Here is a 27974-nt window from a genome sequence, read left to right as displayed (position 1 = left end):
AGGTGGAAGAATTGAACAAGCAGTTTCAATTTTCTATATTAACAACTGTGTATCATATAGATGTTTCTAACCTTAACAATCTAGCAAAAACAGAAATCATTAATACCACTTCATACCTAGCGTATATCGAATCCGACGCTGAATGATCTCAGTCACGAGAAAAGTCATCCCGGCCGAGTTGTTGGCGCTTCAACCCTCATCGTGTTCAATGGGTACCAAAAGGCTTGAACTATGGAGGAGGAATCCCTCTGCCGGAATAATTTACGGTTACTATGCCTGGAGAATCTGGCAGTGAACAATGTGGCTTTTCAGCCGGTTCCTGCCGGCGAGGCTAGACCAAAGATTAGTAACCAAGGTTTTGAATTGACCTTTACCTGCTATGGTTTCCCATAAATGTTCAGCACTTGATTCTCTCAGATCGTCGGATTTTGAAATGTCGACCAGAGATATACTCATATTATTTCGAACGATGCAAAGTTTTCCATTAAGCGGAACAAGAGCTGCCGCCTCCAAAGCCCGAGAACTGCCCAAGTGTATCCTACTGTCAATATGCTTACTCCAGGAATCGCTCACTTCATCATACACCCTCAGCTTGCAACCATCCTTGCAGTCCAAAGCGTAGAGGTTCCCGTTTAAGGAAGCACACGGGTTCCTCCAGCCTGCAACCATTCCATTATAGAAAGGATACCAGCCGTCCGTTTCGGGTCGGTAGACCTCACTCATCACTTGTCGTTGAGGCCCAAGCCCCTTCAAGAACCACTTCTCCTTGTATACAACCCCAATGAAAGGCACCATGGCTGTGCTCATATCTGAAATAAAGGACCATCTATTCTTGGCGGGATCATAAACTTCAGCTGATCTCAACGAACGATGCACCCCCTCGTTCTCTCCACCAGCAACATACAAGCGATTCTTTATAACACATGAACCGAAAAAATGTCTTCGACGGAGCATATCTGGTGCACGGTGCCATTTATTTGTCCTGGCACTGTAAAATATAACTCGTCGCATCGATCCCTTTAATGGATCTTTGCCACCAAACAAATAAAGGTGACAACCACCAAGGACGGCACATCCAAACCCAAGGGCTTCGGAATATTCCTTGGGGACTGGAGGGAGTGGCTGCCAGAGCTGGTATATGGGATCGAAGGCATGCCAAGAAATTTTTCCGTCTCGATCTCTCTTAATGATGTAAATCCATTCTTCTGCAATCCCAAGGCTCTTACGGAGTGAATAAAAGAAGTTACCTGACACAAGTCTATACCATCTTTTGCAGACCAGACGTAGCTTCCGATGCTCTACACGGGGAACCCTTATCAGGCAAGCAATAGCAAGATCATCGGGGAGTCCCGGGAGCAGAGGAGATTGGTAGCTGCTCCTATCACCGCGTGTTGCTTTGCTTCTTGTCGGATGGATGGATGATTTTATACTTGGCTGGAGACACATCTTTGTACCAGGTACATATCTTTTTGCTCCAGCAACAGTTTTGAGTCCAGCATCTACTCGACATAAACAGGTCGTCGTATCAACCTGCCAAGAACATTTACAACTGATGAACGATTATTGTCATCCCTAAAAGGTTCTTACTACAGTAACACAAAACTTGTAAGATGCACTAGGTCGTCGTGGTATCAACGAAAACATGGATACAAAACCACCAAGGTGCCAGTGATATAATTTATTTCCAATGAAGAGAACGGGTCTAGCATGTAAAATCTGGCTAATAATGTTTGCATCTTTTATGTTAAACCTGAGCAGATATCGAACTTTGTGTTCTACCAGTATGATGAGTCTGCATAAAACAACATCGAACCGTTTGGAACAAACTGGAACCAAGATTAAAACCAAAGACAATTGCACCAACATAAGTTGTTGGTGGAAGTATCATGTCAAAGATGAGACAATTAACCATACACACAGGCTTCAACCCAAAAAAGAGAACCAGAAATCGATGGAATGCACTTTCTGAACTAAAAGCACCGGATCATACATATAGCAACTCGGTCTATATCGCAATCATTTGAACCCGGAAAACCTCCTCGAATAGGTCAAGTCTTCGGCTTTGACATTCAAGTCCTTAAAGGATCCATAAAACCAGCTTTAGGGCATATCCATGAAGGATGTAAGTTCAAGGAAACATGTTTCTGAGTACAGTTCTAATGTTATTACATTAATAACTTCAATAAGATAACAATTCAGTCTAGAGCAGTGCAATTAATATGATTAAACCATTAACTGAAACCTCTTTTAACAGATAATATGATTGAACAAAAAGGCAGAGCTTACCAATGGAGGATGAACCATTCTGTCCATGCTTTTCCTCTTTCAACAACTAGCCAAAACACCAAACTCAGAACACAATCTACTTGCGAGATTCAAGCCCCTATCTCACAATCATCATTATGAATTTTCCATTTTTTCCCAAAAGCACAATCTCTGAGATTTGTGTTGAACGAAAAAAAGGAGATTGAAAAAAGTACCTAAAGCTTAAGGACCACACACCACAACAATCTCAAACAGCTCAAAACCCAAACCCAAAATTCCCTTTTTACCAGATAATCTACAAAACCCATGTGTAAAATCAAAAACCCAAATTCAAACCCCCCATCAAACAACCAGCCATGGTCTCAGAAGGGAGAAAACAGAAATCCCAAAATCTCATTCTTTGTTTGGCATGAAGAACTAAAAACTTAAAATGAGAGACAGAAAAGAGAGCACTGAAACAAGAGATAGAGTGCCATTAAAATTGTTTGAGTGGAGTTGAGGGCCCATCCATCTTCCTTCAATGGCACAGCCTACAAGAGTTTATTCAACGAGGGAAAAGAGAAAGGGCAAAAGAAGGAAAGAAAAGCAAAGCTAAAAAACATCAAAAGGAGGAGAGAAATATGAGGCCTTCATGATTACACTTTTGGTGATTGGAAGAGAAAGAAGTTGTGAACAGCGAATCACAAATGGAGAAATAGCTGTTTGACTGTAATTCAAGTATGAACAGGTCGACAAAGATTTTGTCAAATTTTCTTTTTTTTAATTTTCTTCGAAGAACCGGACAAACACTCGAAACCAGAATCAATGAACTGTGGGTCTCACCATCTCCACAACTCCAACAAATGGGGTTTTTTTACTTCCTTTTTATTTGGTTTAAATAAACCGATGGTCCCTGTACTATTCCCAAAATATAAAATTTAGTTCCTATACATTGTTTTTGTAAAATTAAGTTTTTATATTAATTTTTATTTGAAAATCTTAACCTATGCTTAATTTATAGGGTGAACTATGCATTTAGTACCTAAACTATAAATTTTGGTCCATTTTAGTACATAAACTTTCAATTTTTTTCAAAATCTTACTAATTTTTAATTTTTTGTTTCATTTTAGTACCTTATCGTTAAAATTTAACGAAAGCATAGCTCCAGTGGACTGACGACCAATCCAAACGGTGGACCATAATAGAATGACGAATTGGCCAACTTGGTCCAGTTTCAGGTCCATCGGACGATTGACGATGGAGTTTAGAGGACAAAGAAGTCGAAAAGTCCATTGTTGATTTGGGGAGATTGAGGCATTTTTCGAAGAAACAGAGGCCGAAATCACTTTCAAGTGATCGAAAAGGTGTGGGCTAAAAAGTTTAGGCTCCATTGACCGACTGATGCGAAGGTTGACGGCTGTAAACTCAACGATCAGCGAGCCCGTCCGTTAAGTTTTTAACGACAATGTACTAAAATAAAACAAAAGTAAACATTAAGTATGGTTTTAAGAAAATTGAAAGTTTATGTACTAAAATGGACCAAAATTGATAGTTTAGGTGCTAAATGTATAATTAACAACTCATTATATATATATATATATATATATATATATATATATATATATATATATATATATATATATATATATATATATATAAATATATATATTGAGAACCAAGTTATTTTATATTTTAATAGCTATGCATTTTAACTTTTAAATTAAGTGAAGATTGGGGAGATAGATTTAAAAGAAATTATCCTATTAATCATCAAATTATAGATTGATTCTATTCTGATAATCAAATAAAAACTCTTATCAATTAGATCATTAATTTTTTACTCGGTATTAATTAACTCATTAAATTTTCATTTTGATGTTGATAATTTAGACGGTAGTTAATACAAAAAAATTTATCATTATTGACTTAATTTAAAAAAAAATTCAAATGATGAAAGTAAAATTTTTAATCTCATAAGTTAGTGACCAATAGAATAATTATCCAATAAAGTATAGGCACAATATCAAATTTAGCTCCAAACTTTATCATGATTGTCATTTTGCCCCCTATTCTATTTTTTTTAGCATTTCCCCCACCCAAAGTTTCATTTTAGGGTAAAAAAATCTCTAACATTTGATAGAATAATCACTTTGTCTCTTATTATTTTTTCTGGGGCATTTTAGCCATTAAAGTTTTATTTTAGGTTAAAAAGGCTCATACTTTATAATGTTAATCGTGTGTTAACTAATGATTTTTTATCTATAGAGGGAGTTTTTTGACTCAAAATGAAATGATGTGGTTAAACTGTTTCAAAAAAAATATGGGTCAAAATGAGAATTTTGATACACGTTGGAGCTATTTTTGACATTATACCTAAAATATAATACAAAAAATCAATTTTATAAAAAAAATATGAAAAATTTAAAATTTTAAAACAATACCTAAACATTCGTCATGCTTAAACTTTATACTTCATTATCTAGTATTATAAGCTAAAAAAAAAAAGGGATTTTGTTGCTCATGTTGAACCACCACATGAGATTTTGTACACGTCATCAATGGACCTGCTCCACAAAGTGTCATTTTTGTCATTTTAGCTAAAGAGGATGATGATGAGATCAATTCATTGATTAAAAAAACTAATGGGGCCATGACATGTACATGTAAAATATAACATCACAGTGATTACATGATGGTAGCCATACATACCCATCACATCCATAGAGGCATTTTACATAATTTTTTTTGCTTGGGTACTCAACGTATGGTCTTAGTAGTAAAAATCGACTTATTTTTCGGTACTTATTTAGGGTTAAGTATTATTATTTAGGGCTAATTTTATTAAAAATAGAAGATATTCGAATTGTAATAAAGATTTACGATCATAATCGTAAACTAAACATAAAGTAAAGATATTTTTTTAAATACGAGAAGACTAACCATTTTAAAATCACAAGTACTATACTAAAAAAATCTAACCAAATAAAAGGTAGATAATAATATATATGATCGCATCGAAAAACGAATCACAAAAGCGATGAAACTATTGAAATATCATCGACAAATCGTAAATCAGAATTGAGTGATGTGAAAATACTATCGACAAACGCAAATCGAGTATCTAAATCTAATCAGTATGACAACAAATAAAGTGTCATATTGATTAGTTTGACGATGCCGAATCTAACCCTAAAAAAAGATAAATGAAAATAATAGTCAAACGACCGAAAATATGTCAAAATATATATAAAAAATGTGTCATATAAGCAGAAGAATACGTGCTATAAAGATACAATTATTAAAATAAAAAAATAAAGATACTCTATAATAAAATAAAGAAAAAATAATGAATATCAATTGTCGACAATCAACACCAAAATTAATACCGTCGACGACCTTAAAGATGAAAAAATGGACTAATGACAGTTAAAAAAATAGAGAGAAAAATTGGACAAATCCTAGGGTTAAGTAATATTATTGTAAATGTAAGTAAATTTATTTATCTATGACAAATGTTACACTGCAGAAAAAATTATCACATTCATATAATGAATTTGTTCAAATAATATTAATTTATTTAAACTCATCACGTCGATGTGATAAATTTAAAAAAATTATTAAAATTTATCATATCGGAGTGATAAAATAATTTTTTATTAAATACTTATTTAACAAATAAATCTTTTTATTTTAAGATTAATATTCGGATTCATAATTATACCTTTTAATAATATCATTCTTAAAGTTGAAACTTATTTTTTTTTTCCGTGAGCAATTAAGGACAGTTAATTGCAACATTAACATTTTCATTAATTTTATTTGAGATATAAAGTGTGAAGCATTGGTGTGAATAAAATTTGGCTCAATTTTAACATAATATTTTTAAAAAAATTAGTTATCGTTTTAAATTATTCGAGTCAATTTAAATTTTAGTATTTGGATAAATAATTTGATTATTTTCTTATTTGGTATCTATTTTTTCTTCGATCCATCTTTTGTTTTTTATTTTTTAATCAATTTTGAATCACATTTTCCTCGATCATCGTAGAATATCTATATAACTTTAATTGGTCTTTCTGAAAAATATGTTTCATCTTTATGTAATTTAATCTCTTAATTTTATTAATTCAATTTAATCTTTTATCGTAACTATTTGTAAACATATTCGATCAATTAGACTAAAAAGTATTTCTAATAAAATTTGAATGATAAAATAATACATATAAATTGATTTTTCTTCTTTCGACTCGACTTAATTGAAATCATTGGATACTCAATCCCAAATGAAGTGTGAACTTTATAGTGGTCATGCACCTCAAATGCAGCTTGACCTATGTCAATAGATGGACTGAAGGGGCGGATGAAGACAATTGCCCCGAAATTTAAAATTACTGTATATTTTAAAAAAAAATTATATATTCTTTATCGAAAATCTATTTTCGTCCCCTGAAATTTTATAAATTTAAATTCACCCCTTAAATTTAAATTCGTCACATAACATATAATCATGCGTCGGTCTCTACTAGGCCAACTGACATTGCCATCACCCAAAAAAGAAAAAGAAAAAAAGGGGAAATAAAGCTGAGGAGAAAGAAAAACAAGACGCCACTTTGTTGAACCACATAAAAATTAAAGTGAATTTAATTGGTCTGCAAATGCATTTGAAAAATTGATCCATGTTTGAGAATTGCATAAGGGTAAATTACACCATATGTCTCTGAATTATTCTTAAATAATTGTTTTGATCATTAGACTTTTAAAAATTATAAAATGATTGTTAAAGTTCATCAAATCATTACAAAATGATCACTGTAATACTATAAGAGTCGTAAAATTTTGATAAATTGAATGACCCTTTTGTAAAGGTTCGATAATTCAATGACCATTTTATAATTTTTAAAAGTTCAATGTCGAAATAATTATTTCAGCATAATTAAGCGATTATTCATGAAATAATTATTCAACAAAATATGGGTTTAATTCATCCGGATTTCAAATAATTAATTTTACCGGTTAAATGAATCATTGTTGTTCTTAGAAGTCATGGGTTCGAACACCAGCGATCGTAATAGGATGATTGAGTGTTTATTGTTAAATAGTTGAAATTATTAGAATAGATTAATCGTTTTAGCTTAATAAAAAAAACTCGAATTCGATAACTACGATCAACCAATGATGTTGTCTTTTCGGTGACTCGATATTCTAGAGAATAACTTTAGGTGACGTTAACCCTATTAAGAATTATTATGGGCACCAAGGTGGGAAAACTGTGGTGCTTTTTTGATTTAATGGATAAGTTTGAGGGGTGAGATGTTGAAAGATTGTTTTTTTCCAATCTGGGGGACAAAACATGGTTGAAGCTCTTTCTTTGCAATAAAGTCTTAGCCGTGGGGTTCCACTTTTCTTTTGGACATCTCTCATACAAAATTCATGCATTGGATTGGGTTCTTAACTATGGATACATGATCATTAGAATAGTTATCGCTAGGATTTGTATGGGTCGGGTTAGGTCGGGATTTTAGATAACCTTACTTTACTCGAAATTATAAATTCTTCACATGATATCTAATCCGACCAGAGTTTAGGAGTGACTTCATCGGGCCTGAATCCAACTCGATTTTTTGAATTAAAGTTTGAATCCAATCCGACCCAAAATAAATATATTTATAAAAAAAAAATTATTGTAATTATCCCTAAAATATATAAAGTAAATTTCGAAATAAGATGAAACGGGAGGAAAACGTCCATGTGAGATATATACATAAAATCCAGTTGCACTTGCCTTCTAGAGTTTTTCTTGTTCTTTAAGCTTAGAGAGAGTGATTTCGAATTATAAATTTTCAAGAGGGTTGAAAATATAATTTTACCATTCTATTAACTATTAACCTTGTAACTTTTATAAAGGACCGAATCTTAATTTTATCATTTTGAAGAGATAAAAATGGGGTCCATCTAAGTCAAATGAACTAATTATGTATGATTATAATGACCTAATTAGACGCTTTATTTTCAATAATGTCTGATTCAATAAAAAAAGGATAAATTACCTATTTAGTCATTCAACTATTATTTTCTTTCTATTTTTCACCGAATTATTAAAAATATCATTTTAGTCAAGATGGGTTTTACACTAGTAGAGAAAGATCACTGGAACTCATGCATTTATGTGTATTTGGAAATGAAACAAAAGCTGGCTGTAACAAGCTATACAAGAGAGCTAAAGTTCTCAAGACTGTAATATGAACACAACACTCTTTCCATTATATTCTCTTCGATTCGGAGAAAGCAAACACGATCGAAAAGCAATGGAGATGTCGTATGCGGTTCGATTTCATCCGAAAGAACTATCATGTCTATCACTAAATGATACCTCACAATATCATCAGACGAACTCAAAAGTTAACAGTAAAAGAGACCTTCCCTCTGCATTTGATCATGGTACTCGAAATCGTAACAAGGGGAATCAAGCATTACCGAGGCAAGGTATAGGAGATGAGATTATAGTTCATGACAATCAGCCGTATCGATCAGTCATTCGCGCCAAGAGGGAGAAACTGTCGCGATAAGCTAAGGCAGAATCCTAAAAAAAAAGAAGAAAAAACCCACTCCGGCCAACAGCTGATACTGCCAACCATCTGTTGTTTAGATTCTATCCTGTAAGTCAGTACTGTGTCTTTATAGCAGAATGATTAGTCTATACAGAAAGAATCATTTTGCGGCCTCAACGTCTCGATCCTGATATGAGGGTATAGAACAAGGCCGCCCATAAAAAGTGTGAGCTACAGGAAGAAAAATAAAAAGAACATTAAACAGTTTCGAAAGGTCGTATATCGGTAAAGTGAAAACAACGGAATAAACACCATGAAATGTACCATAAGAGGAAGGGTCAAGAAACCCCAAATAGGCCACAGAGCAAAGCAGAGCCTGTATTAAAAAAAGTTAGAAAAAGACGAATAAATCCGTAGATGCCACAATGAATCTATGACGAAATAACACAATCGTTTTCCTTACAAGCAGAAGGAGACAAGTCCGAGCAAGGTAAGAAATGGAAAAGCAATAGGGCTTAAAAGTTCCCACTTCTCGTCAAACCTTCTTACACTCCAGGATAACATGCTTATACAAAAGAAGAGGGCAACATTCAATCCGATTCCAATTAAGCCAAGGTATAAAGCGGAATCACATCCATGAATATATACACAGTACCTCTATGTAGAACAACTACAAACTGCAAATGAAGCAAATGTTGCAACTCATAACTAGCATTAAGAAGTTAAACTAACCATTTGATGAATGAATAATGAAAATCTTGTTATCACAAATTTACAGAAAAAAATAAGTCTTATTGGCTGCTATATTAAAGAGGAAATTTATACAATGCGTGTTAGATAAATTGAAAGGACACTCGAAACAGTTAGTTTCGGTTTGCAGTCGGAGGAGAAAACTGGATAAATCAAGAGCATGGAAGCTTGGGATGAAACCACAATGTCATTGCACAAATTTTCTAGAAATTTTCCATTGGCAATAATATCACAGAAGAAATCATAAGAAAAAGCAGATTGCATTTCTTGCAAAAGTTGAATATTTTTAGATCCCGGATCCTAACAGAAGCCCATCAACACCACTACATAAGGAAATGACCAATACCAAGGTATCACTTTCTAGACGGTTGATATTACAACTGAATGAGGCTTTTACAAGGCTATTGATGACACCACCCAGGACAATTGCATTTTAAATGCAAAGGTCATAGGTAGACTGTTAGTTACATTATAGGGTGAACTTCACCATTTTAGCAACGTGTTCAACATGTCGATAATCTGAAAAACATAATTATGTGTGATTTACCAATAAACATATATTTGGATATCTGATCTCAAAAGTTAAAAAGATTTTTATATCATGATCCATGTTCTGATTCTGGTCATAAAGGATTGTAAAAATGATATGAGCAGCACAGCTTACAAGGTGATGCTAATAAAGTTCAACTGACTAGAACATGACACTGGCTAACTAAAACGTATTTTACGATGAGTTTGTATCACATCCATTATGAAGTTCCTTGTTAGAAGTGCCTTGTCACATCAAAGGAAAGCACATGGATTATGATGAATAATAAAACACACACAAAGAACACATGGTGCTTCAATATCATCAGAGAATATCACACAAAAGTCTTCATCCTGAAGACATATCTAAGAATGTTAATGTATGTAATAATGTTAACATAAATAGTATAATATTGAACATGATAAAATAGATAAAATGAAGAAAAAGTACTCAACTGAAATAAAATAGTCAATAGCCAAATTCAATTAGTTAATAATTATGGATACTTCTTCCAATTTTTGTAAATAATTTGATCATTCACAATAAGCTTGATTTTATCATTGGATGTGCATGCACACACATGTACAAAAATATACATGGTCACAACAAGATTGACAAAGTAAAGAAAATATAGAATATTAAACATTAAAGTTTCCTGATGACCATAAAGTATTAAACATTAAATGTAATATTCAAAAGAAAAATTGCCTAAAAGGGTAAAGCTTTTCAAAACAAACTTTCCCAGACATTTAGATGAATCCACAAAAAAGAACCTAATATCTCTATCAACAACAGAGCTTCCTGAATTCTTCTATAACTAAGCTGGTGCTTCCTTTATTGTGTACATAAATTTCGTGCTAAATAGATCTAAGCAGTAAGCACAATTGCACATAAAAACAATAATTCAAACCCAAAAAATTAACTTCTCGATTAGACTTAGGAACAAAGTGCAAAGCAACACTTAAAATGGAAACTTGGAGCTCAGCAACAGCAATGTAGTTCTACTTTTAAGTCCACCGGTTTAGTAGTTCAATTGGTTCTCCCATTTCAACAACAATATCAAATGACTCCAAAACACATCAACTTTTGAACCAATTGAAGCAACATTTCAAACAATCCGAGGAACCCTTTAGAATTGTTGTTTTTTACTTTAACTAGTTTAACTGAATTTAATTCCAGCGTTAACTAGCTCCTAGAACTTTGACATTGAAGCAACCAAAGCAAAACTAATAATGAACCTTGCGAATATCATATTAGCATTTATTCAGCATCCAAATAACAATTCTAGCATCAAAAGCACTTAACTAAATCTAATTCTCATAAATCAAACAAAAACAGCATATTTGACTATTCTAAACCACACTAAGTTAAAAATTCAATCCACTCGGTTACCTCCTGATTCGCTCATCGTGCCACAACAGATATATCAAATTGGAGTGCCTATCACCAAAGAAGATTATGAACAATGCTGAAGCAACCCAAAGCACAGTTTCCAGAATCTCATTCCAAGTCCTAGTTCTCAGAGTTTCCCGTGACAAAGAATGTAACCTGGAGCATGCATCATCCTCAAGGTCCTCGTTGCTCGATGCATATCCCTGACTATGCCTTTGCCTCACATACCCGCCAGCAACTGGTACCCGCCAGCAACTGGTGACCCACCAGACATATTTCTAATCCTTTCTCACAAGATTAATCCCCCAAAGGAAAAAAATACAAAAATGCAATCTTTTCAAGAACTAAAAAAACCCCACTTCCTGGAATGGAATTCCATTAAGAATCTAGTAAGACGTACTTCTTCAACTGTTAAACCTCACTCCAATGTCCAAACCATAACCCTCTTTTTGAATCACAATTCCAAGGAATTGGAAATGAAAACTGAAGAAGATTCAATGCAAAAACGAAAATCCAAAGTAGAAATGAGACTGGTGAAGGAACCCAGACGGCAAGTTCCAACTTTTATCGTCTAAAAAAATTCAATGAAAAATCAAAAGAAGGAATGAGAGGAGTAGAACAAACCCATCAAAAGCCCCCCACAAAATCTCACAAAACCCAGATACAGATACAAACACAGATACAGATGTGGATTCAGCTTCCCTCGACACGCAAATAATAATTTTCCTCAGATTCTAGTTATCAATGCCAATGAAAAAAAAGGAAAAAATATGATGTAATAAATGATAATAATTACAAAGAAGAAGAATTTTGTCTTTTGATATTTTACTTAGAGAAAAAATTATAGGACAAAACTTAAAAAATGTGCCTTTTTACCTTTGAGGAGAAAGAGAAATTGATTCGTTTCTTGTACTTAAATGAAAAAATGTGTTGTCCATTTTTTTTAATTCTACCTTAAGTTGAAATGAATTACGTATTTAGTATCTATATTGATTAGTAGTTAAATTTTTTATTTTTTTTAAAATCATACCTAAGGTTTGATTTTCATTTCATTTTAGTAATCTACCATTAAAAATTTAACTCGTTAATATTTAAACTATCAATTTTGATTTATTTTACTACCTAAACTTTTATTTTTTTCAAAACTTAAGCGTTATATTTTGAACAATGACACAAATGAAACAAAAATTAAAATTTTTAACAATGTATTAAAACGAAACAAAAATTAAATTTTAAGTATGATTTTAAAAAATTAAAAGTTTAGATATTAAAACGAATCAAAATTGATAATTTAAGTACTAAACGCATAATTTACCCTGATTTATAATATATTTGATCACATGACGAGAGTTAATTGGTGGGAATATCAAGGCTTTGTTTACTTTAGGTTTGACTTTGCAAGGCAAAGGCAAGTCCTTTTTTTCCCTTAGTTTTTACTTTTAGGCTCTTGAAAGTCAAGATTGGTTTTGGTCCAAAGAATTCATTGAATTATATTTAAATAATTATTTTAGTTAATTATTAAAAAAAATTAATTTTAGAGGATACATCATAACTAATTCTTTTTTATTGAAAAATAACCTACGCTCATCACGCCAACGATCGTCCACCGTTGCCCTTATCGTCGCATCACCGCTAGTACTGATGTGAGTGCTAGGCCACCGCGACCAAAACCCTGATGGTCGATCTACAATGCTCCTCCTCGTTCGTCGTATAGAAATTATTCAAGGTTTATCGAGAAACCAAAGCTTCCCATCGATTTTCGTCGATTTTCAACCACTCAACCGTTCGTTCGTCTCACCGCCGTCACTGCTGAAATCCTCTCCTATTTCAGACCAAAACCCAATCGATTCACCCTCTCATCATCACTGCCTAAGTCTGACACTATTTTCCGACCACCCCACGCCCGTTAATCCCACCCGAACCAAAAACTCAATCTATCAAGTTGAGTGATCAAAATTGAATTTTTTGAAAGTACAATAAGTAAAATAAGAATAATATGAAAGTTCAATTATCAAATTTGTAATTTACACTTATTATTGTTTTGTGCAAATCCGATGTGGTATGTTTAATATTAAAATATTTCATGTCAACAAATTGTTAGTGATATAACGGTGGAGTAATAAAAAAAAGTTCAATCCATAAAATTGAGTGAGCAAATTGAAAATTTTAAAAGTATGATGAGTAAAATAGGAATCGCATGAAAATTCATTTACCAAATTTGTAATTTACCCTTTAGTATAACAAGTGTAAAAACATTATAACAATTGGATAAAATTTAAACGATCATTTCATTAACCTACTTTCTCTTTAAATAAACAAATAAGAATAGCAGGATTAGTGCGGGAAGACTTGGCCGCCACTTCTCTAAAACACACCATCATCTTTCAATTCCAACCACCATATTAAAGGGAATTTGCATTTACAGACTGAGCTGGATTATGGGTGACAATTGGATAAGATATTTTTGATTAATCATGCATTAACAACCTTTGGAAAGTTTGGTTATGGTTGCAAAGCACATGCTTTTTCTTTTTTTAAAAAAGAATCTAAAAAAGAATCATTTGGAATTCTTTGATTCGTTTTAAGAAAAGATAAACTACATGTTTGGTAAGTGACTCATCGTACTTTCAATTTACTCACGAAACTTTATAGATCAATTTTTTTTATCACTCCACCGTTAAATAATTAGCGACTCGTACTTTAATCATAACGATGTCGTTTTGATGTAAGTTGCTATATCGTAACACCATTTAATTATTTAATGACAGAGTGACAAAAATTCAATCTATTAAATTTAGTGAGGAAATTGAAAATATAGTGAGTGAGATAGGAGAGTAAAATTTAGTTACCCAACGTGTAATTTACCCTTTAAGAAAATGTGGAGCCAAGAGGCTCCATGGGCATGCAGGCACGTTCTTGATAATTTGATGCCCTTTTAGCCGACTCTTATATGTTGGTTGAAAGTGAACTGACCTGGAAATTTTAATGAAAGCTCCTCCTCAGGCTTTTCCAGCTTTGCCGTAAACCTAGAACCTGTATAATCAATAAGCTAAAGCAGTCCATTTAGATAGCTGGTGAGAAAATATCGAACAAACGTCGTTAAACATTCCATTCACCAGCATTAATTCTAACCCCCAACTGCCCATTTACAAACTAAGCAATTGATGGCTTTTAAATCTATTAGGGAGGGGAACTAAAGAGCGGAATTACTTGCTAAATCGTACAGGAACCCGATTGACATGCATCGTAATGAAACAAAACGGGCTCAGTGGTTTCGGCTTCCACCGCACATGCTAACCAAGTCCATCAAGGTGGAGTATAAAACATCCAAAGTTAAATGCCCCAAAAACTTTCTGTAATCGGATGCACCATCATGCATGTCCATTTGAAGTTTCCAATCCTCTGCAAAACCATCTTCCATTACTAGCCACCAAGATATGCCACCTTTAATGTCTCCTGGGTTCACATGGGCAACCAGACTAACATTCTCTCCCTGTTCTAGCTCAAATGTCAAGCAAAGGAAATCGCGATTTGTTTTTATTCCCACCGTAAGAGCTTCTTCATGAAGCCAGCAAATTACTTGGCTTGCAACCTGTAGCCAGAGTCGATTAACGTGTCAATTCGCATGGAAGGACTATATCAGCAAAAATAATGACACGGAAACGTGTATATTTTCTAATCGCACCTCCACAAGACCACAGATAAACAACATGAAATTATCATATTAAAACCGTTGATAATGAAGTTAAATAGAAAAATTGAGAGTAAACAAGTTATCATGCAAGAATACCAAATTTCATCACCAATAACTAAAAACAGTATACTATAGTTCAGAACAGTAGGGGCCTTTCCTTTTTCTTGCTTTAGGGGGAACAAAACAACCATCTTTCTGTTGCTTAGTAGGAAAGAAAGCTGAGAATAAAGCAAAAATGAGAAATAGGGCTATGTTTCACACTTACTCCAACATTATTACTCAGCAGCTTACGTTAGTTGATTAAATATCAAATGAGATGCAGATCATGTCAGCATAAACATGGTCCCAAAATAAAACTTGGTGATGTCATTCCTAGAAATTGACAAAAGTAACCTACCTGCAGCAGTATTATAACCGGAAGATCAGCCAAGTCACATTCATATTTGTTTACAGAACATACGTTCTCGGAACTTTTGAACAGGCCAACAACATTAGGAGCACCTTCCCCTTCAACATTGATACGGTCATCGTTCACCACAACCTTAGTACAGAATTGTGATTTTATAGAATTCTTCATGTTCTGGAGGTCTGATTTCGGGGATCGAGACTCTGCATGAAGAATGGATTGAGGAACTTTCATGAAGATTGTCCAAGAAGATGTCCGTGAATGCCAAGTGGGATGGGTCATCAAATGGAGATATGGGACCCTGCAAACCTAGAGATATCATGGAAAGTTATATTAGAAATACGAACAAAATCCAAAGAAAACTTGTAGTAAACCATGTCAAATGATTAGTGAGGAAAATACCACATTTTCCAGCTCCGTGAGAACTCTGCTTGAAAAGATTCTATGAGCCAGGGACAGACAGAAATGACCCAGAAGACTAGGTTCATCCTTTCCTGATTGAGCAGATGCTTGAGTACCAGATAAATTTGGTTTATCCTTTTCCTTTACAAATGCATTTTCATGAACAATTTGCTGCAGATAAATTTCACAACTGGTACGATTAGGGAAAACCCATTTCTTTCCAGTAACAAATGAGTGTGAAGGCACAATTGCAGATTCTATATTCTGGGTATCGCCACTGTCCTGACTATCACCCTTATTAGAAGGCACAAGTGAAATGAAAAGAGTGTTTCCTTGACCTATACTTAATTGCAGATAATTTTCTCGTATTCCAGTTACATTCACTCCAACAGATTGGTTGAATGCTTCACGATTCAACATCTCAAACACCTTAACCGAAGAAACATGATAATATTAAACAAATGCATATTTTTAAGTCATAAATAAGGATATGAGAAAGAAAAATCTACCTGATCATTAAAGATTGATTGATGAACTTCTCGAAGGAGACTATGTGTTTCTTTGACATAGTCATCATCGCTCACTGATTCTTTCTCGCTCTCTCTTGGGCGCTGCTCAACTGAGCCACGGGTTTTGATCTTACTCATGTTTTTTGGGATATCAGCAGAATGCACACCAAGAAAACCGAAGTGAAGAGACCGACATGAATTTGGAGGTAAGTTTATAGCAAGCATTCCAGCTGAATCATGTTCAACACGAATAGTAGATAGAGAAGATGGGCGACACATTGCAGCCAAATCATATAATGAATTATCAAAAAGATCAATAGTGAAGCCCTCATTGCTAGAAGCTGCAGCTGCCACCCGCTGTCGTTTAACTTTCCAATTTTGCTGCAATCTATTAGCTTGTTAGGAAATAAGAGAAATGGAGCATGTAAAAAAGAACAAGGCTTGCACAATGCAAACTACACAATAAGATTTGTAGACTGACAAGTAAAGAAGCTGAAACCTAATGGCAATAAACTTTCATAACATACATTCTATTAAATGAACTCAGAGGGATACCTTATTAGAGCACCATAAAATCTTGCTTCCCGAGCAATCTGTTCTTCAAAACCTTTTGCAGACTGTTTAAAGTATTTACCCAATTGCTGCAATAAAGAAGTAAAGTTCAACAAAAAAAAAGTTTGGTACCAAAACAAATAGGCATATTTTCAATAGCAATTATAACCACACTAGTCACACTACTCAATCTCATATTCAACCAAAGAATTAAGTTCAGCACTTTTATTCCCCCAAAAGACGAATAATAATACCCGGTAACATTGTAGCTTGGTGGCAGCACATACTGCAAGATCGGACAGGACCTCATTAGGTAAAGGCTTAGGCCTAGTCATGCCAGCAACTGTAACAGCATCATTAGCTTCCACCTTCCAGAGGAAAAAATGAACATTATATTCAAATAACTGCTCCTTTACCATTCAAAGCAGCACTCTCCACACTTTATCTTACTAAATCAAAGGAAAAAGAAAACTAACCAGACAAATAAAATAAATAGCAACTTCAAATATAGATCGTGCTTCACTAACTGAAGAGAATGTATTCCCATACTCTTTACCTTCAGAATTCATTAATTCAAGGATAAAGCCAATGATATGGCAATACAGGGCACCTAGGGAATGCAGATATGGGCAGACGACAAAGGTACAACACTACATGGACACAGCGATACAGGAACTTCTAGAAAGTCAAGACACAGATACTGCAATAAAAAAATATAAAATAAAAATGTATGATTGATACTTTACAATCAAATATTAACATACAATAGCATTTCGCTGAACAAGAGAATTCTTTTCATATTTGTATCATTAGGTTTACTTCTATGTTCTTTTTCTCTTGTTCTGTCCTTGTAACCTATTCATATTGATACTCTGCTTTCAACTCCTACTCTTTTCAACATTTAACTCTCCATTCTGTTTTTCTTATTTCTTTATGGATTTCAAGTATTTGAAATCCTTCAGGCATGTGTTTTTTATTCGTTGTCCATTTATGTCTCAAAAAATGAAGGTGAAAAGAACCCTTTATCATGTGCCTAGCTGTGTTTTTCAACATACCCAACACTCGCACATCGATTTTCAATTGTTAAAATTCAGATGTTTACTTAAGAAGGATAATGGTAATAAATTCAATCAGAGAAGTTTAAACATTAATACACAATATACATGGTTTTACTCCAGTATGAAACAGATGTTCATTTTTTATATTTACTAGAACTTTTAATCAAATGTAATTTTACTTTGGAGAACTAAAAGAAAGAAGGTTAGTTGCAAACGCAGCAAAAAAAAAACCTAACCTAAGTACACCATCAATAGCTAGGAAACTTACAGTGTTGATAAGGTCGATGATGACGGAGAGCTCCTGGTGAGCCAACTGGAGATTCTCGACCATGCTCTGCCACTGCCACGTTAAGGAGGCATCTTTGGAGCTCTTCTTCTGCTTCTTCTTCCTCTCCCTTTCTTCGTCGTCCTCCACAGCCCACGCGAAGTCTATTCTCCGTATAAGCGACACACGCTTCTCATCGTAGCTCGAATCTCTATATAATAAAGCAATTCAATAGCAAAAAAAAAAAAAAAGACGTTAGCACGAACCAATGGGGAAATGAAGAAGGAACTTGATAAGAGAGAGTGAAGCTTACGGAGGATATCGTTCGGCGCCGTTTTCTTCGATGGCGTCGAGGCGTTTAACGGGGAGTTTATCCAACGAGATCTCTAGATTTCCGTCCATATTTTATTTTTTTCCGGGGAAAATCTGAGGGGAAATTTTTGAATCGAGCCCTAGCCCTTAGGGTAAAGTGTTGCGGGTTCGGAATTCTGAGATGTAAAAGGAAAGGTCCATTTTGCCCGTAGAATTTCAAGATTCACCGATTGATAAATAGGGGCTTTTATTGAAGTCCGATAATAGAAGGGCCAAACAAGGGTGGTCAAAATATCTAAACCCGACGGATTTCAACGCAACCTTATAGGAGCAGCATTTTTTAATAAAATTTTGGAGCTTGAATCGGGTTATATGATATAAAATTTCGGGTCGAGTTGAGATTAGGTTTTAATTGAAAAATCATCGACCTAACCTGACTCGATTAATTTATATATATATATATATATATATATATATATATATATATTTAATATTTTAAAAATAATATTTTATATTATTAAAACATAAAAATTATTATAAATCATATTAATTTAACTTTTTAAAATATAATAAATATATTATTTTAATTATTTTAAAATTTTAATATATTATGATCGGGTTAAAGTTGGGGTTTTAGTCTAAAATTCGGAACGAATCCATAGCGAAAAAACCTAAATTTTTTTGGGACGGAACGTGATCAGATTTTTGGTATATGTTTCGGGTCGGGGTTCAGGTGGCCAAAAACCCGACCCGTCCCATGCCCATCCCCCGCCAAACCCAAATTACGACACAAAGATATGTTTCTTTTTGGCTTATTATACAAATTGGTAATTAAACTCGGAAACTTTTATCAAATTGACACCTGAACTTTGCTTTGTCTCGAATTGGTACTTGAACTTGGAAAATTTTCTCAAATTGGTACTTTTTTTTACTTGGCGTCTCAGCAACCAATCAAACTGTTAACGTGGCATTGATTGGTCAAAATGATAGGATTATCAAGTGATGTGTTATAATATGATTCATTGTTAAAATATCACATTAGCATCATGTACTATGTTAATAATTTTCTCCAAGTTCAGGTACTGATTTAAAAATTATTTTTGATTTTGTATACCAATTTGAGATTAAAAAAAGTTAGATACCAAGTTCATATATCAATTTGTAAAATAAAAAAAAATCAATTATATTGCATCTCAATCATGATGCAATTAATTGAATTAAGGATCGTCTTTCTCCCTCTTTTTTTTTCTGAACGAATTTTTAAAACCCAAATAAAAACCTCATGCTCCATTGAAATCGTTGCAAACCGTTAATTTTTTTAGTGGTGGTCGTGACCAAAAAGAAGCAGAATCGTAGTGTTAGACGTGATTTAAAATATAATATTTAAATAATCAAAACGAAACAAAAATGATAATTAAAGTATTAAACATGTAGTGTATACTTAAATATATGCATACATAATTATAAATAATAAATAACTTGTAAATAAACGGATTTTATAACTTTCTAACATAAAATAAGCAAATATAAATAAATACATAAATTATATATAAATAATTCGCAACCGGAAACCCTAGGAGGAGGAGAATAGAAGCTAGGCGGAGGCGGCGGAAGCTTTATCATCGTTCAATACATACTTCCGTCGCCTCCGTTGGATCGAGTACGTTGATTGTTGAGCTTCATTTGGTTCAAGTCTCCTGATAAGTGTTTGTCGTCCCATATTAAACCCGACGACCCTTGTCTCCGTAACTACGTCGTAGACCTGTGTTCTCCATCTCTTCACTTGCAATTCTTCTTGTTTGTAAGGAATTGAATTCTGGGATTTGATGTTCAAAAATTCTTTTAGGTCCACAGGTAGAAGTCGTTGAATGTGTTGTTGATAGTATATATATATATAGAATAATGGGGAAATGGGAAAATGACAAAGGAATATAGGAAAGTTCGTAAAATGGTATCTAAATGTGCAAGAATGGGGATTTTGGTGGGCTTAATTTCCTTAATTTTTGCAAACTTTTAAAGCTTCGAATCAAAGATTTTGGACCACAAATTTGTTTGTCTTTAGTATGAGATACTTTTTAGGATAAATTACACGTTTAGTATCTAAACTATTAATTTTGATATATTTCAATACCTAAACTTTTATTTTTTTCAAAATTGTACCTAAATTTTAGTTTTTGTTTCATTTTAGTACATTGTTCAATACTTAACATTAAGTTTTGAAAAATATTAAAAGTTTAGATATTAAAACGGACAAAAATTGATAGGTTAGTTACTAAAAATGTTAAATTTTTGAACGACATGGTACTAAAATGAAATAAAAACTAAACGTTCGGTATGATTTTGAAAAAATTAAAAGCTTAGATACTAAAATTATAATTTCCAAACTCAAGATAATCAATATTATATTTTATTTCTGGGAAATTATACCATGCGATAACCTTATATTAAGGTAAGATGCTATTAGTTTTGTTATTATTTTTTAACATAATCGATAAAAAATTACCTAAAACATTAATGATTTTTAACATTTCCAGTAAATTGCACATGAGGGGGGGGGGGATTGCCTGCTCTTTAAACTCGAAACTCAGCTCTCCACCCGACTGGCCAAATTGTGCGCCAACGGCGTATCATCGAGCCGATCCCCGTAAATCCTATTGATTTTCGTCGGTCCTTTCCACTTGATCAAGCATTTTTTAGCTTGGCCTTTTTCATCCAAACGATTCATGCTTATGAGCTGCCATAAAGAAACTCGAAACTCAGCTTTCCACCCGACTCGCCAAATTGTGCGCCAACGGCGTATCATCGAGCCGATCCCCGTAAATCCTATTGATTTTCGTCGGTCCTTTCCACTTGATCAAGCATTTTTTAGCTTGGCCTTTTTCATCCAAACGATTCATGCTTATGAGCTGCCATAAAGAAGCCTTGGTGCTCTGGATCTTGGGGCTTTTTCATCCAATTGATCATGCATATGAGCTGCCATAAAGAAGCCTTGGGGCTTTTTCAGCGAATGCTACAATCGAATATAGAGCCGAGCTACGTCACTTTCTTGAGCATTCTTCTAGCTTGTGCTGGCCTTGGTGCTCTGGATCTTGGCAAATGGATTCATGCTTATATAGACAAGAATTTTCAGTGTTCAAATAATATCTCTATTTGGACGAGTCTTATTGATATGTAAGCCAAGTGCGGAAGTATAGAAGCAGCACAACTTGTCTTTAATGGTACGAAACAGAAAAGCTTGGCTTCTTGGAAAGCAATGATATCTGGACTAGCAATGCATGGGCTGGCAGAGAAGGCCCTTGAGCTTTTCGCACGAACGACGGATGAAGGATACAAGCCTGATAATATCGCATTCGTTGGTGTGTTATCTGCTTGTAGTCATGCTGCTTTGCTTGATCTTGGACATCTGTATTTTAGATCAATGGTCCAAGATTATGCATTTTCACCCGATTTGCAACATTATGGATGCATGGTGAATCTTCTAGGGCGAGCTGGGCTGTTTGATGAGCAGAAGCTTTGATTCTTAATATGGAAATGAAACCAGATGGTGCAATCTGGGGTTCTTTGATTGGAGCTTGTAGGGTTCATAAACGCATCAAGCTAGGGGAATCGGTGGCCAAGCGCCTTCTTGAGTTGGAGCCTGAAAATCCTGGGGTTTATGTTCTTTTGTCAAATATCTATGCAGGAGCTGGTAGATGGGACGATGTAGCTCGAATAAGAACCTTTCTAAATAACAAGGGAATGAAGAATGTTCCTGGTTGCAGCTCTATTGAGGTTGACAGAGTTGTTCATGAGTTTCTCGTCAGCGACAAAGTGCATCCTCGCTGCAAAGAAATTTACAACATGTTGGATGAAGCCGACGTGCTTTTGAGAAGGCTGGATTTGTACCCGATACATCAGAGGTTCTTCAAGATATGGATGAGGAACGGAAGGAAGGGGCCTTGAGTCCTCATAGTGAGAAGTTAGCCATTGCTTTCGGATTGATCAGTACGAAGCCCGGTGTAGACATCATTTTTTTCATTTCATTTAAATTTATTATTATTATTATTAAAATTATTATTATTATTAGTATTATTATTATTATTATAATAATTATTATTATTATCATTATTTATTATTATTATTATCAATATTATATATTATTATTTAATAAATAATTACAACTGGACCGGCCCAGTTACAAACCAACCAGAACCGGTCCAGACAACCAGAAACCCTAAACGATTAGTAAGGTTTCAGCTAGGGTTTCTAAACCCTAGCCACCCCAGCCGCCTCTGATGCTTCCAGAATCCCAGCCGCCTCTGATGCTTCCAGAATCCCAGCCGCCTCTGATGCTTTAAGAATCCCAGCCGCCGCCTCACTGCCAGGTGGTCCAATGCCCCACTGCCGACGCCTCCACCGCCATTGCCGACACTCCATAACGTCGAGAAGCTACCCACGTTGAGCCTATGGCGAGTCACCACCATAGCTATGGTGACTCACCGGGCCTTTCATCTCTGGAACCGGTCCAACGAGAGCCTCGGTGGTGGCTATAAAAGCCACCCCACCTGCAAGAAAAAAGACAGCCACAGACGGCAGAGAACGACAAGAAAAAAAAAACAGAAAAGAAAAAACAGAGAAAGAGAACACAGCAACCAACAAAGCAAGAACTACACCAACGATCCCAGGAAATACAAACCAAAAGAAGAGAAAAAGAGACTTACCGAGAAAATCGCCGTCGTGAGAACCTCCACAAATCATCAGAGAACCAAAACGTCGAAGAGAAATATCCTAGATCTACGACGATTGGTAAGGTTTTAAGCTAAAATAACCTTAGATCTAGATATAGAAAAACAGAGGCTTTGATTTGGGGGGGTTTTGTAATTTCCGGCCACCGCTAACGGTGGCCGGCGGCAGCAATCGGAGCCCGACAGCGGTGGCTGACCGGGCCGGCTTCTCTCTAATTTAGAGAGAAGCCAGAGAGAAATCTTCTTCTCTCTGTTAGAGAGAAGAAGAGAAATGAAGAAATGAATGGTTGGCCCGAAGGGCCAACCGGTTTAGGGTTTATAAACCCTCTTACATACGACGTCGTTTAAGGGGGAGGGGTATCTGTGTAATTAACTAAAGGTTAAACCCTTTCAGTAGCCATCTAAACTTGTAACTCTTACATTCTAGTCACTAAATCAAATTTATAATCCTTTTAATTCGGTCCTTTAATTTTAGATTTATTTATTTTAGTCCTTTCTATTAAATAATATATTTAGGATAAATACGTATTTAGTCCTTTAGTTTTAATAAAAATAAATCCCGAGTATATATTTGTAATTTATTTTAAATCTGATATTGAATTTTTTTTTTTTTTATTTTAGTCATCAAATTAATAATAAGGAAAATAGCATTTTTAATCCCTATAATTTTAAATAATTAATTATAAATTAGGTATTTAATTTTATTAGATTATAATTTAGTCCCTAAGTTAAATGTTTTCATTTATTTTACGAGCTTTATTATTTTTTTATTGTATTTTAAATATTATTCAATCATATGTTACCTTTTTTTTATGTTCATACATATTTAATTATCATTACTATTATTATTATTATTCTTTATTAATTATGTCAATATATATAGTCTTATAAATATATATAATATTATTTATTCTATTTTCCTATTTATAATTTAATTTTATAAATTACTTTTAAGAAAAATAATTATATTTTGATATTTATTTATTTTTAATATCAAAGAAAAAAGTTGTCTTAAGGTACCTAGAAGCTTTTTTCTGATATTTTTTTGAATAAATAAATATCTTACTATATTAAAATAAAATTTTTTTTTTTATTTTTAAATATTAAATAAAGAGCTGTCTTAAAGCACCTAGAAGCACTTTTCTGATATTTCTAAATAAGTAAAATATTATTTATGTATATTAATATATTTTCTTTAAAATTTTGAAATAGTAGAATTATAAATTAAATATATTTTTGAATTTTTAAAATTTTAATAATAGAGACAATTTATAGTTAATAAAGTACCAATTTTGGGCGTTATAGGGGTGCTAATCCTTCCCTAAACGTAACCGACCACGAATCCCTTTTTATTATTAAAAAGAACGAATTTTGGTTAAAACGCAGATCAATTTATCTTTTAATTGATGTTTTCTTAAAAACTCTTTTAAAAGATATTTTTTAGGTATTCGACCTACCTGATCCAAAGGCCGATGGCGACTCCCAAATTATTTTCAAAACCATTTATTCATATCACTTTTCCCGCCAAACAAATAAATTCGTGCCCGGACGAAAATCGGTTACGACAGCTTGGCGACTCCGCTGGGGATCTGTCAAACTTCAAAATTAATTATAAATTGTCTCTATTAATTAGAAATTAAAAATTCATTTATTTAATTTTTAATTCTTTCTTTCAAATTTTATTATTATTATTATATATAATATTGTTTTTTTATTCAGGTATTAATTATTTTATTTATCTGTTAGAGGTTTGAGCATTCTCCTCACACAACATTGCATTGCATAAAGCTCTATAATTGAGTTGTCCCTTTTAAGTGGGAGTGAAAGCGACGTCTTCGTGAGAATTTATTCTCCGTGTCAGACCTAGCAAGTAACTTTTGGGGTTCATATGCTCTATGTCTTCGTGAGAATTTATTCTCCGTGTTAGTCATAGAGAAATGTATCCCTCGAATTGAACTCGATCCGTTTAAGTCTATAATGGACTATGATCGAGGGTTGATAGCCCAAGGGGGCATCAACAAGAACAATTCGAGTACCTTTACTCCTAGAACTGAACTCTGCATATAATGAACCCTAGAAATTCTTCTGATCTAAGACAATACTGAACCTCTGTTCATAGGTATACACAAAGGAGAAATAAGCTCTAGCTTTTAATTTATTTTATTTCCTTTTCATTTCCTGAATAAATGCATGTGAACTAGAAATCGTGCGGTTAAGTTAAATTTCCAAACAAAGCATGGAACTAGAAAGCACGAGGTTAAGATTTATACATTGATATACAGTTTTTTTTAGTTGGTACTAACTATTCTATTTTTTTTCATGTATATTACATGCTCTAACTTGTTATATTTGATTTCTTTTGTTTGCATTACATGATCATGGCATAACCAAAAGGTGTTTACTGAAGACTGTTCATCATATTGGAAAGAAATCGTAAATGGACAAAAGTTTTATGATCAAACAAAATATGATGCGGCCAAAGAAAGACATCCTGAGGAAACTCCAAGGATGGAAGCAAGCAAAGCACACAGAGATCCTGTTATATTAATACCAAAAGTAATCCATAAAGATTCTGCCAGATTGATACCAAAAGCAGTCTATGGTAAGAGTATCAGTCGGGACATTCAGAGTAATGGAGATTTTTATGAAGCTCAAGCATGTTATTTGAAGGACTTGAACGACCAAAATGAGAAATTGAGCACAGAAATGAAAACCATGCATGAAGATTTTCAGAAGATCAGTCAAACCTTTCAAAATGCTGGCCTAGGAAGTACCCCAGAAGAATGGATAACAGGGGTCACCAAGCTGAAAAAGAACTGCAACATATATGAAGTCTTATTCAAGAACTCCTTGGACAGAAAGATCTCTTACAAGGGAAAATGAGCAACTCCGAGAAGTGACACAGAAGATTAAGGAGAATGTCATGGAAGAAGTTGCAGTCCAGACAACAATATGTCCCTTAAGCTGATAAACTAATTTGGCTTTGGAGAAATTAGGAATAAAATATCCCTATATGTAAAGTTTTGTTTGATGTACCGAAACGTTTGTGTTCAATGAAATCTGTTCTAAGATGATCACTCTTGAGTAACACCTTTTCATGCATACATTTGTATTTTACATCCTTGCATTTTTCATTTTGCATTTATACTGTTATGTTTGCTTTTGTATTGCACAATTTGTATTCTTATTATTACAGTCACATATTTACATGTACATTTGCATTTGACATCTTTGCATTTTTTTTTTTTTGTCATAATACATTAAAACATTCATTAAAATAAGGATTTCAAACGAAGTGATCTTGGTTTTTCCTTGAAGCAAGAACGCTCAGCACGACACAAGGAAAATGTCTAAAGAAACTGAAGATAGGCTAGCCAAATTTGAGATAAAGCAGAAAGAAATACAAGAGGAATTGAGGAGTAAGTTGGCACAAATCGAAGCTAATTCTCAGGTCGATCTACTGACAATATGAAAGAATGATTGAGAAGCATTTGACTGCTAGAAAGAATCTTATTGAAAACTCCACAAATCCTCTGGGTATTACGCCTGCCATATTCCTAAGCACCTCTGTACGTCAGGAAATCCAATCACTAGTTCACTTCACTGTTAAGAAACAACAATATCAGGCAGGAGTTTCGTTCCCTACTGACTGTCTTACTGCTTCTGGGTTAAAGCCAAATGAATTCTGTACTATTTCTAGAGAAACGGTTGAGTCATTTTATGAGTTTGACGCCAAAGAACTGAACTTGGTCCCCGACTTAATTCTTCCACCAAATTTTAAAATTCCAGATTTTGAGAAGTATAATGGGACCACATATCCTGAATATCATATCACTATGTACTGTCGTCGTATGACTGGCTATGTAGAGAATGAAAAATTATTGATCCACTGTTTCCAAGACAGTTTATCCGGGTCTGTATCCAAATGGTATAATCAGTTAAAACGTACTCAAATACGTTCTTGGAGGGATTTAGCTCAAGCTTTTTTGGGTCAATACAAGCACATGACTGATATGGCCCCTGATCGAATAATGTTGTAAAGCATGAATATGAAGTGTAATGAAAGCTTTCGACAATATTCACAACGATGGAAAGACGTTGCTTCTCAAGTACATCCACCATTGACTGAAAAAGAGTTCATTACTTTGTTCATCAGCACATTAAAATTTCCTTATGTTAATCACATGATAGGGGTTGTCCCTAATAATTTCTCTGACATCATCATAATTGGAGAAATCATCAAAATGGCTATCAAGAATGGCAAGATAAGAGGCTCTGACAATACTAAAGTCAAGAAAGAAGTTGGGGTTAATACAGTGAAGTCTTATTCAGTTAAACATGGTGCCAAATCTTATAGAGTGATCAAGAAAAAAAAGAATGTGCAGGGATTTCAATTTCCTCCCTTCCATTGTTCGAGTGAAAAGTTGCATCCAAAAATGCTCTCAGCCAGATCAATTACTCCACAACTTGATCAATCACAGTGGCCTCCAAATGATAATTGGACCTATAAGGAAGTTCCTTGGATAAATCAGACTGGAATTCCAAATTGTTCAGTTAAGGTTCCTGGTAACCTTAAGAGAAATTTCCA

At 33.9% G+C, this 27974-nt stretch overlaps 2 protein-coding genes and 1 pseudogene across 2 annotated transcripts; all 3 read right to left on the bottom strand.

The window, feature by feature from the left end:
* Positions 1-3: 3 nt before the first annotated feature.
* LOC120211918 (F-box/kelch-repeat protein At1g55270-like) lies at positions 4-27974 on the bottom strand. Its single transcript, XM_039210388.1, has 4 exons — positions 27964-27974; positions 26903-26923; positions 2287-2364; positions 4-1530 (listed from the first exon to the last, which is right to left on the bottom strand). Exons 3-4 carry the CDS (start codon positions 2311-2313, stop codon positions 271-273), a joined length of 1287 nt encoding a protein of 428 aa, XP_039066319.1. The 5' UTR covers positions 2314-2364; positions 26903-26923; positions 27964-27974; the 3' UTR covers positions 4-270.
* LOC120211919 lies at positions 8448-11738 on the bottom strand (annotated as a pseudogene).
* LOC120211916 (mediator of RNA polymerase II transcription subunit 17-like) lies at positions 14540-18865 on the bottom strand. The gene is made up of 8 exons (XM_039210385.1): positions 18664-18865; positions 18354-18561; positions 17282-17395; positions 17031-17116; positions 16476-16863; positions 15967-16395; positions 15556-15873; positions 14540-15056 (listed from the first exon to the last, which is right to left on the bottom strand). The coding sequence occupies exons 1-8, from the start codon at positions 18750-18752 to the stop codon at positions 14730-14732; spliced, it is 1959 nt and encodes a 652-aa protein (XP_039066316.1). The 5' UTR covers positions 18753-18865; the 3' UTR covers positions 14540-14729.

The sequence above is a fragment of the Hibiscus syriacus genome, unplaced genomic scaffold (genome assembly GCF_006381635.1).
Source record: "Hibiscus syriacus cultivar Baekdansim isolate YM2019G1 unplaced genomic scaffold, ASM638163v2 tig00109987_pilon, whole genome shotgun sequence".
NCBI classification, from domain to species: Eukaryota; Viridiplantae; Streptophyta; class Magnoliopsida; order Malvales; family Malvaceae; genus Hibiscus; species Hibiscus syriacus.
Note: the sequence above shows the minus strand (reverse complement) of the source record. Positions and strands in the feature narration are given on the sequence as shown.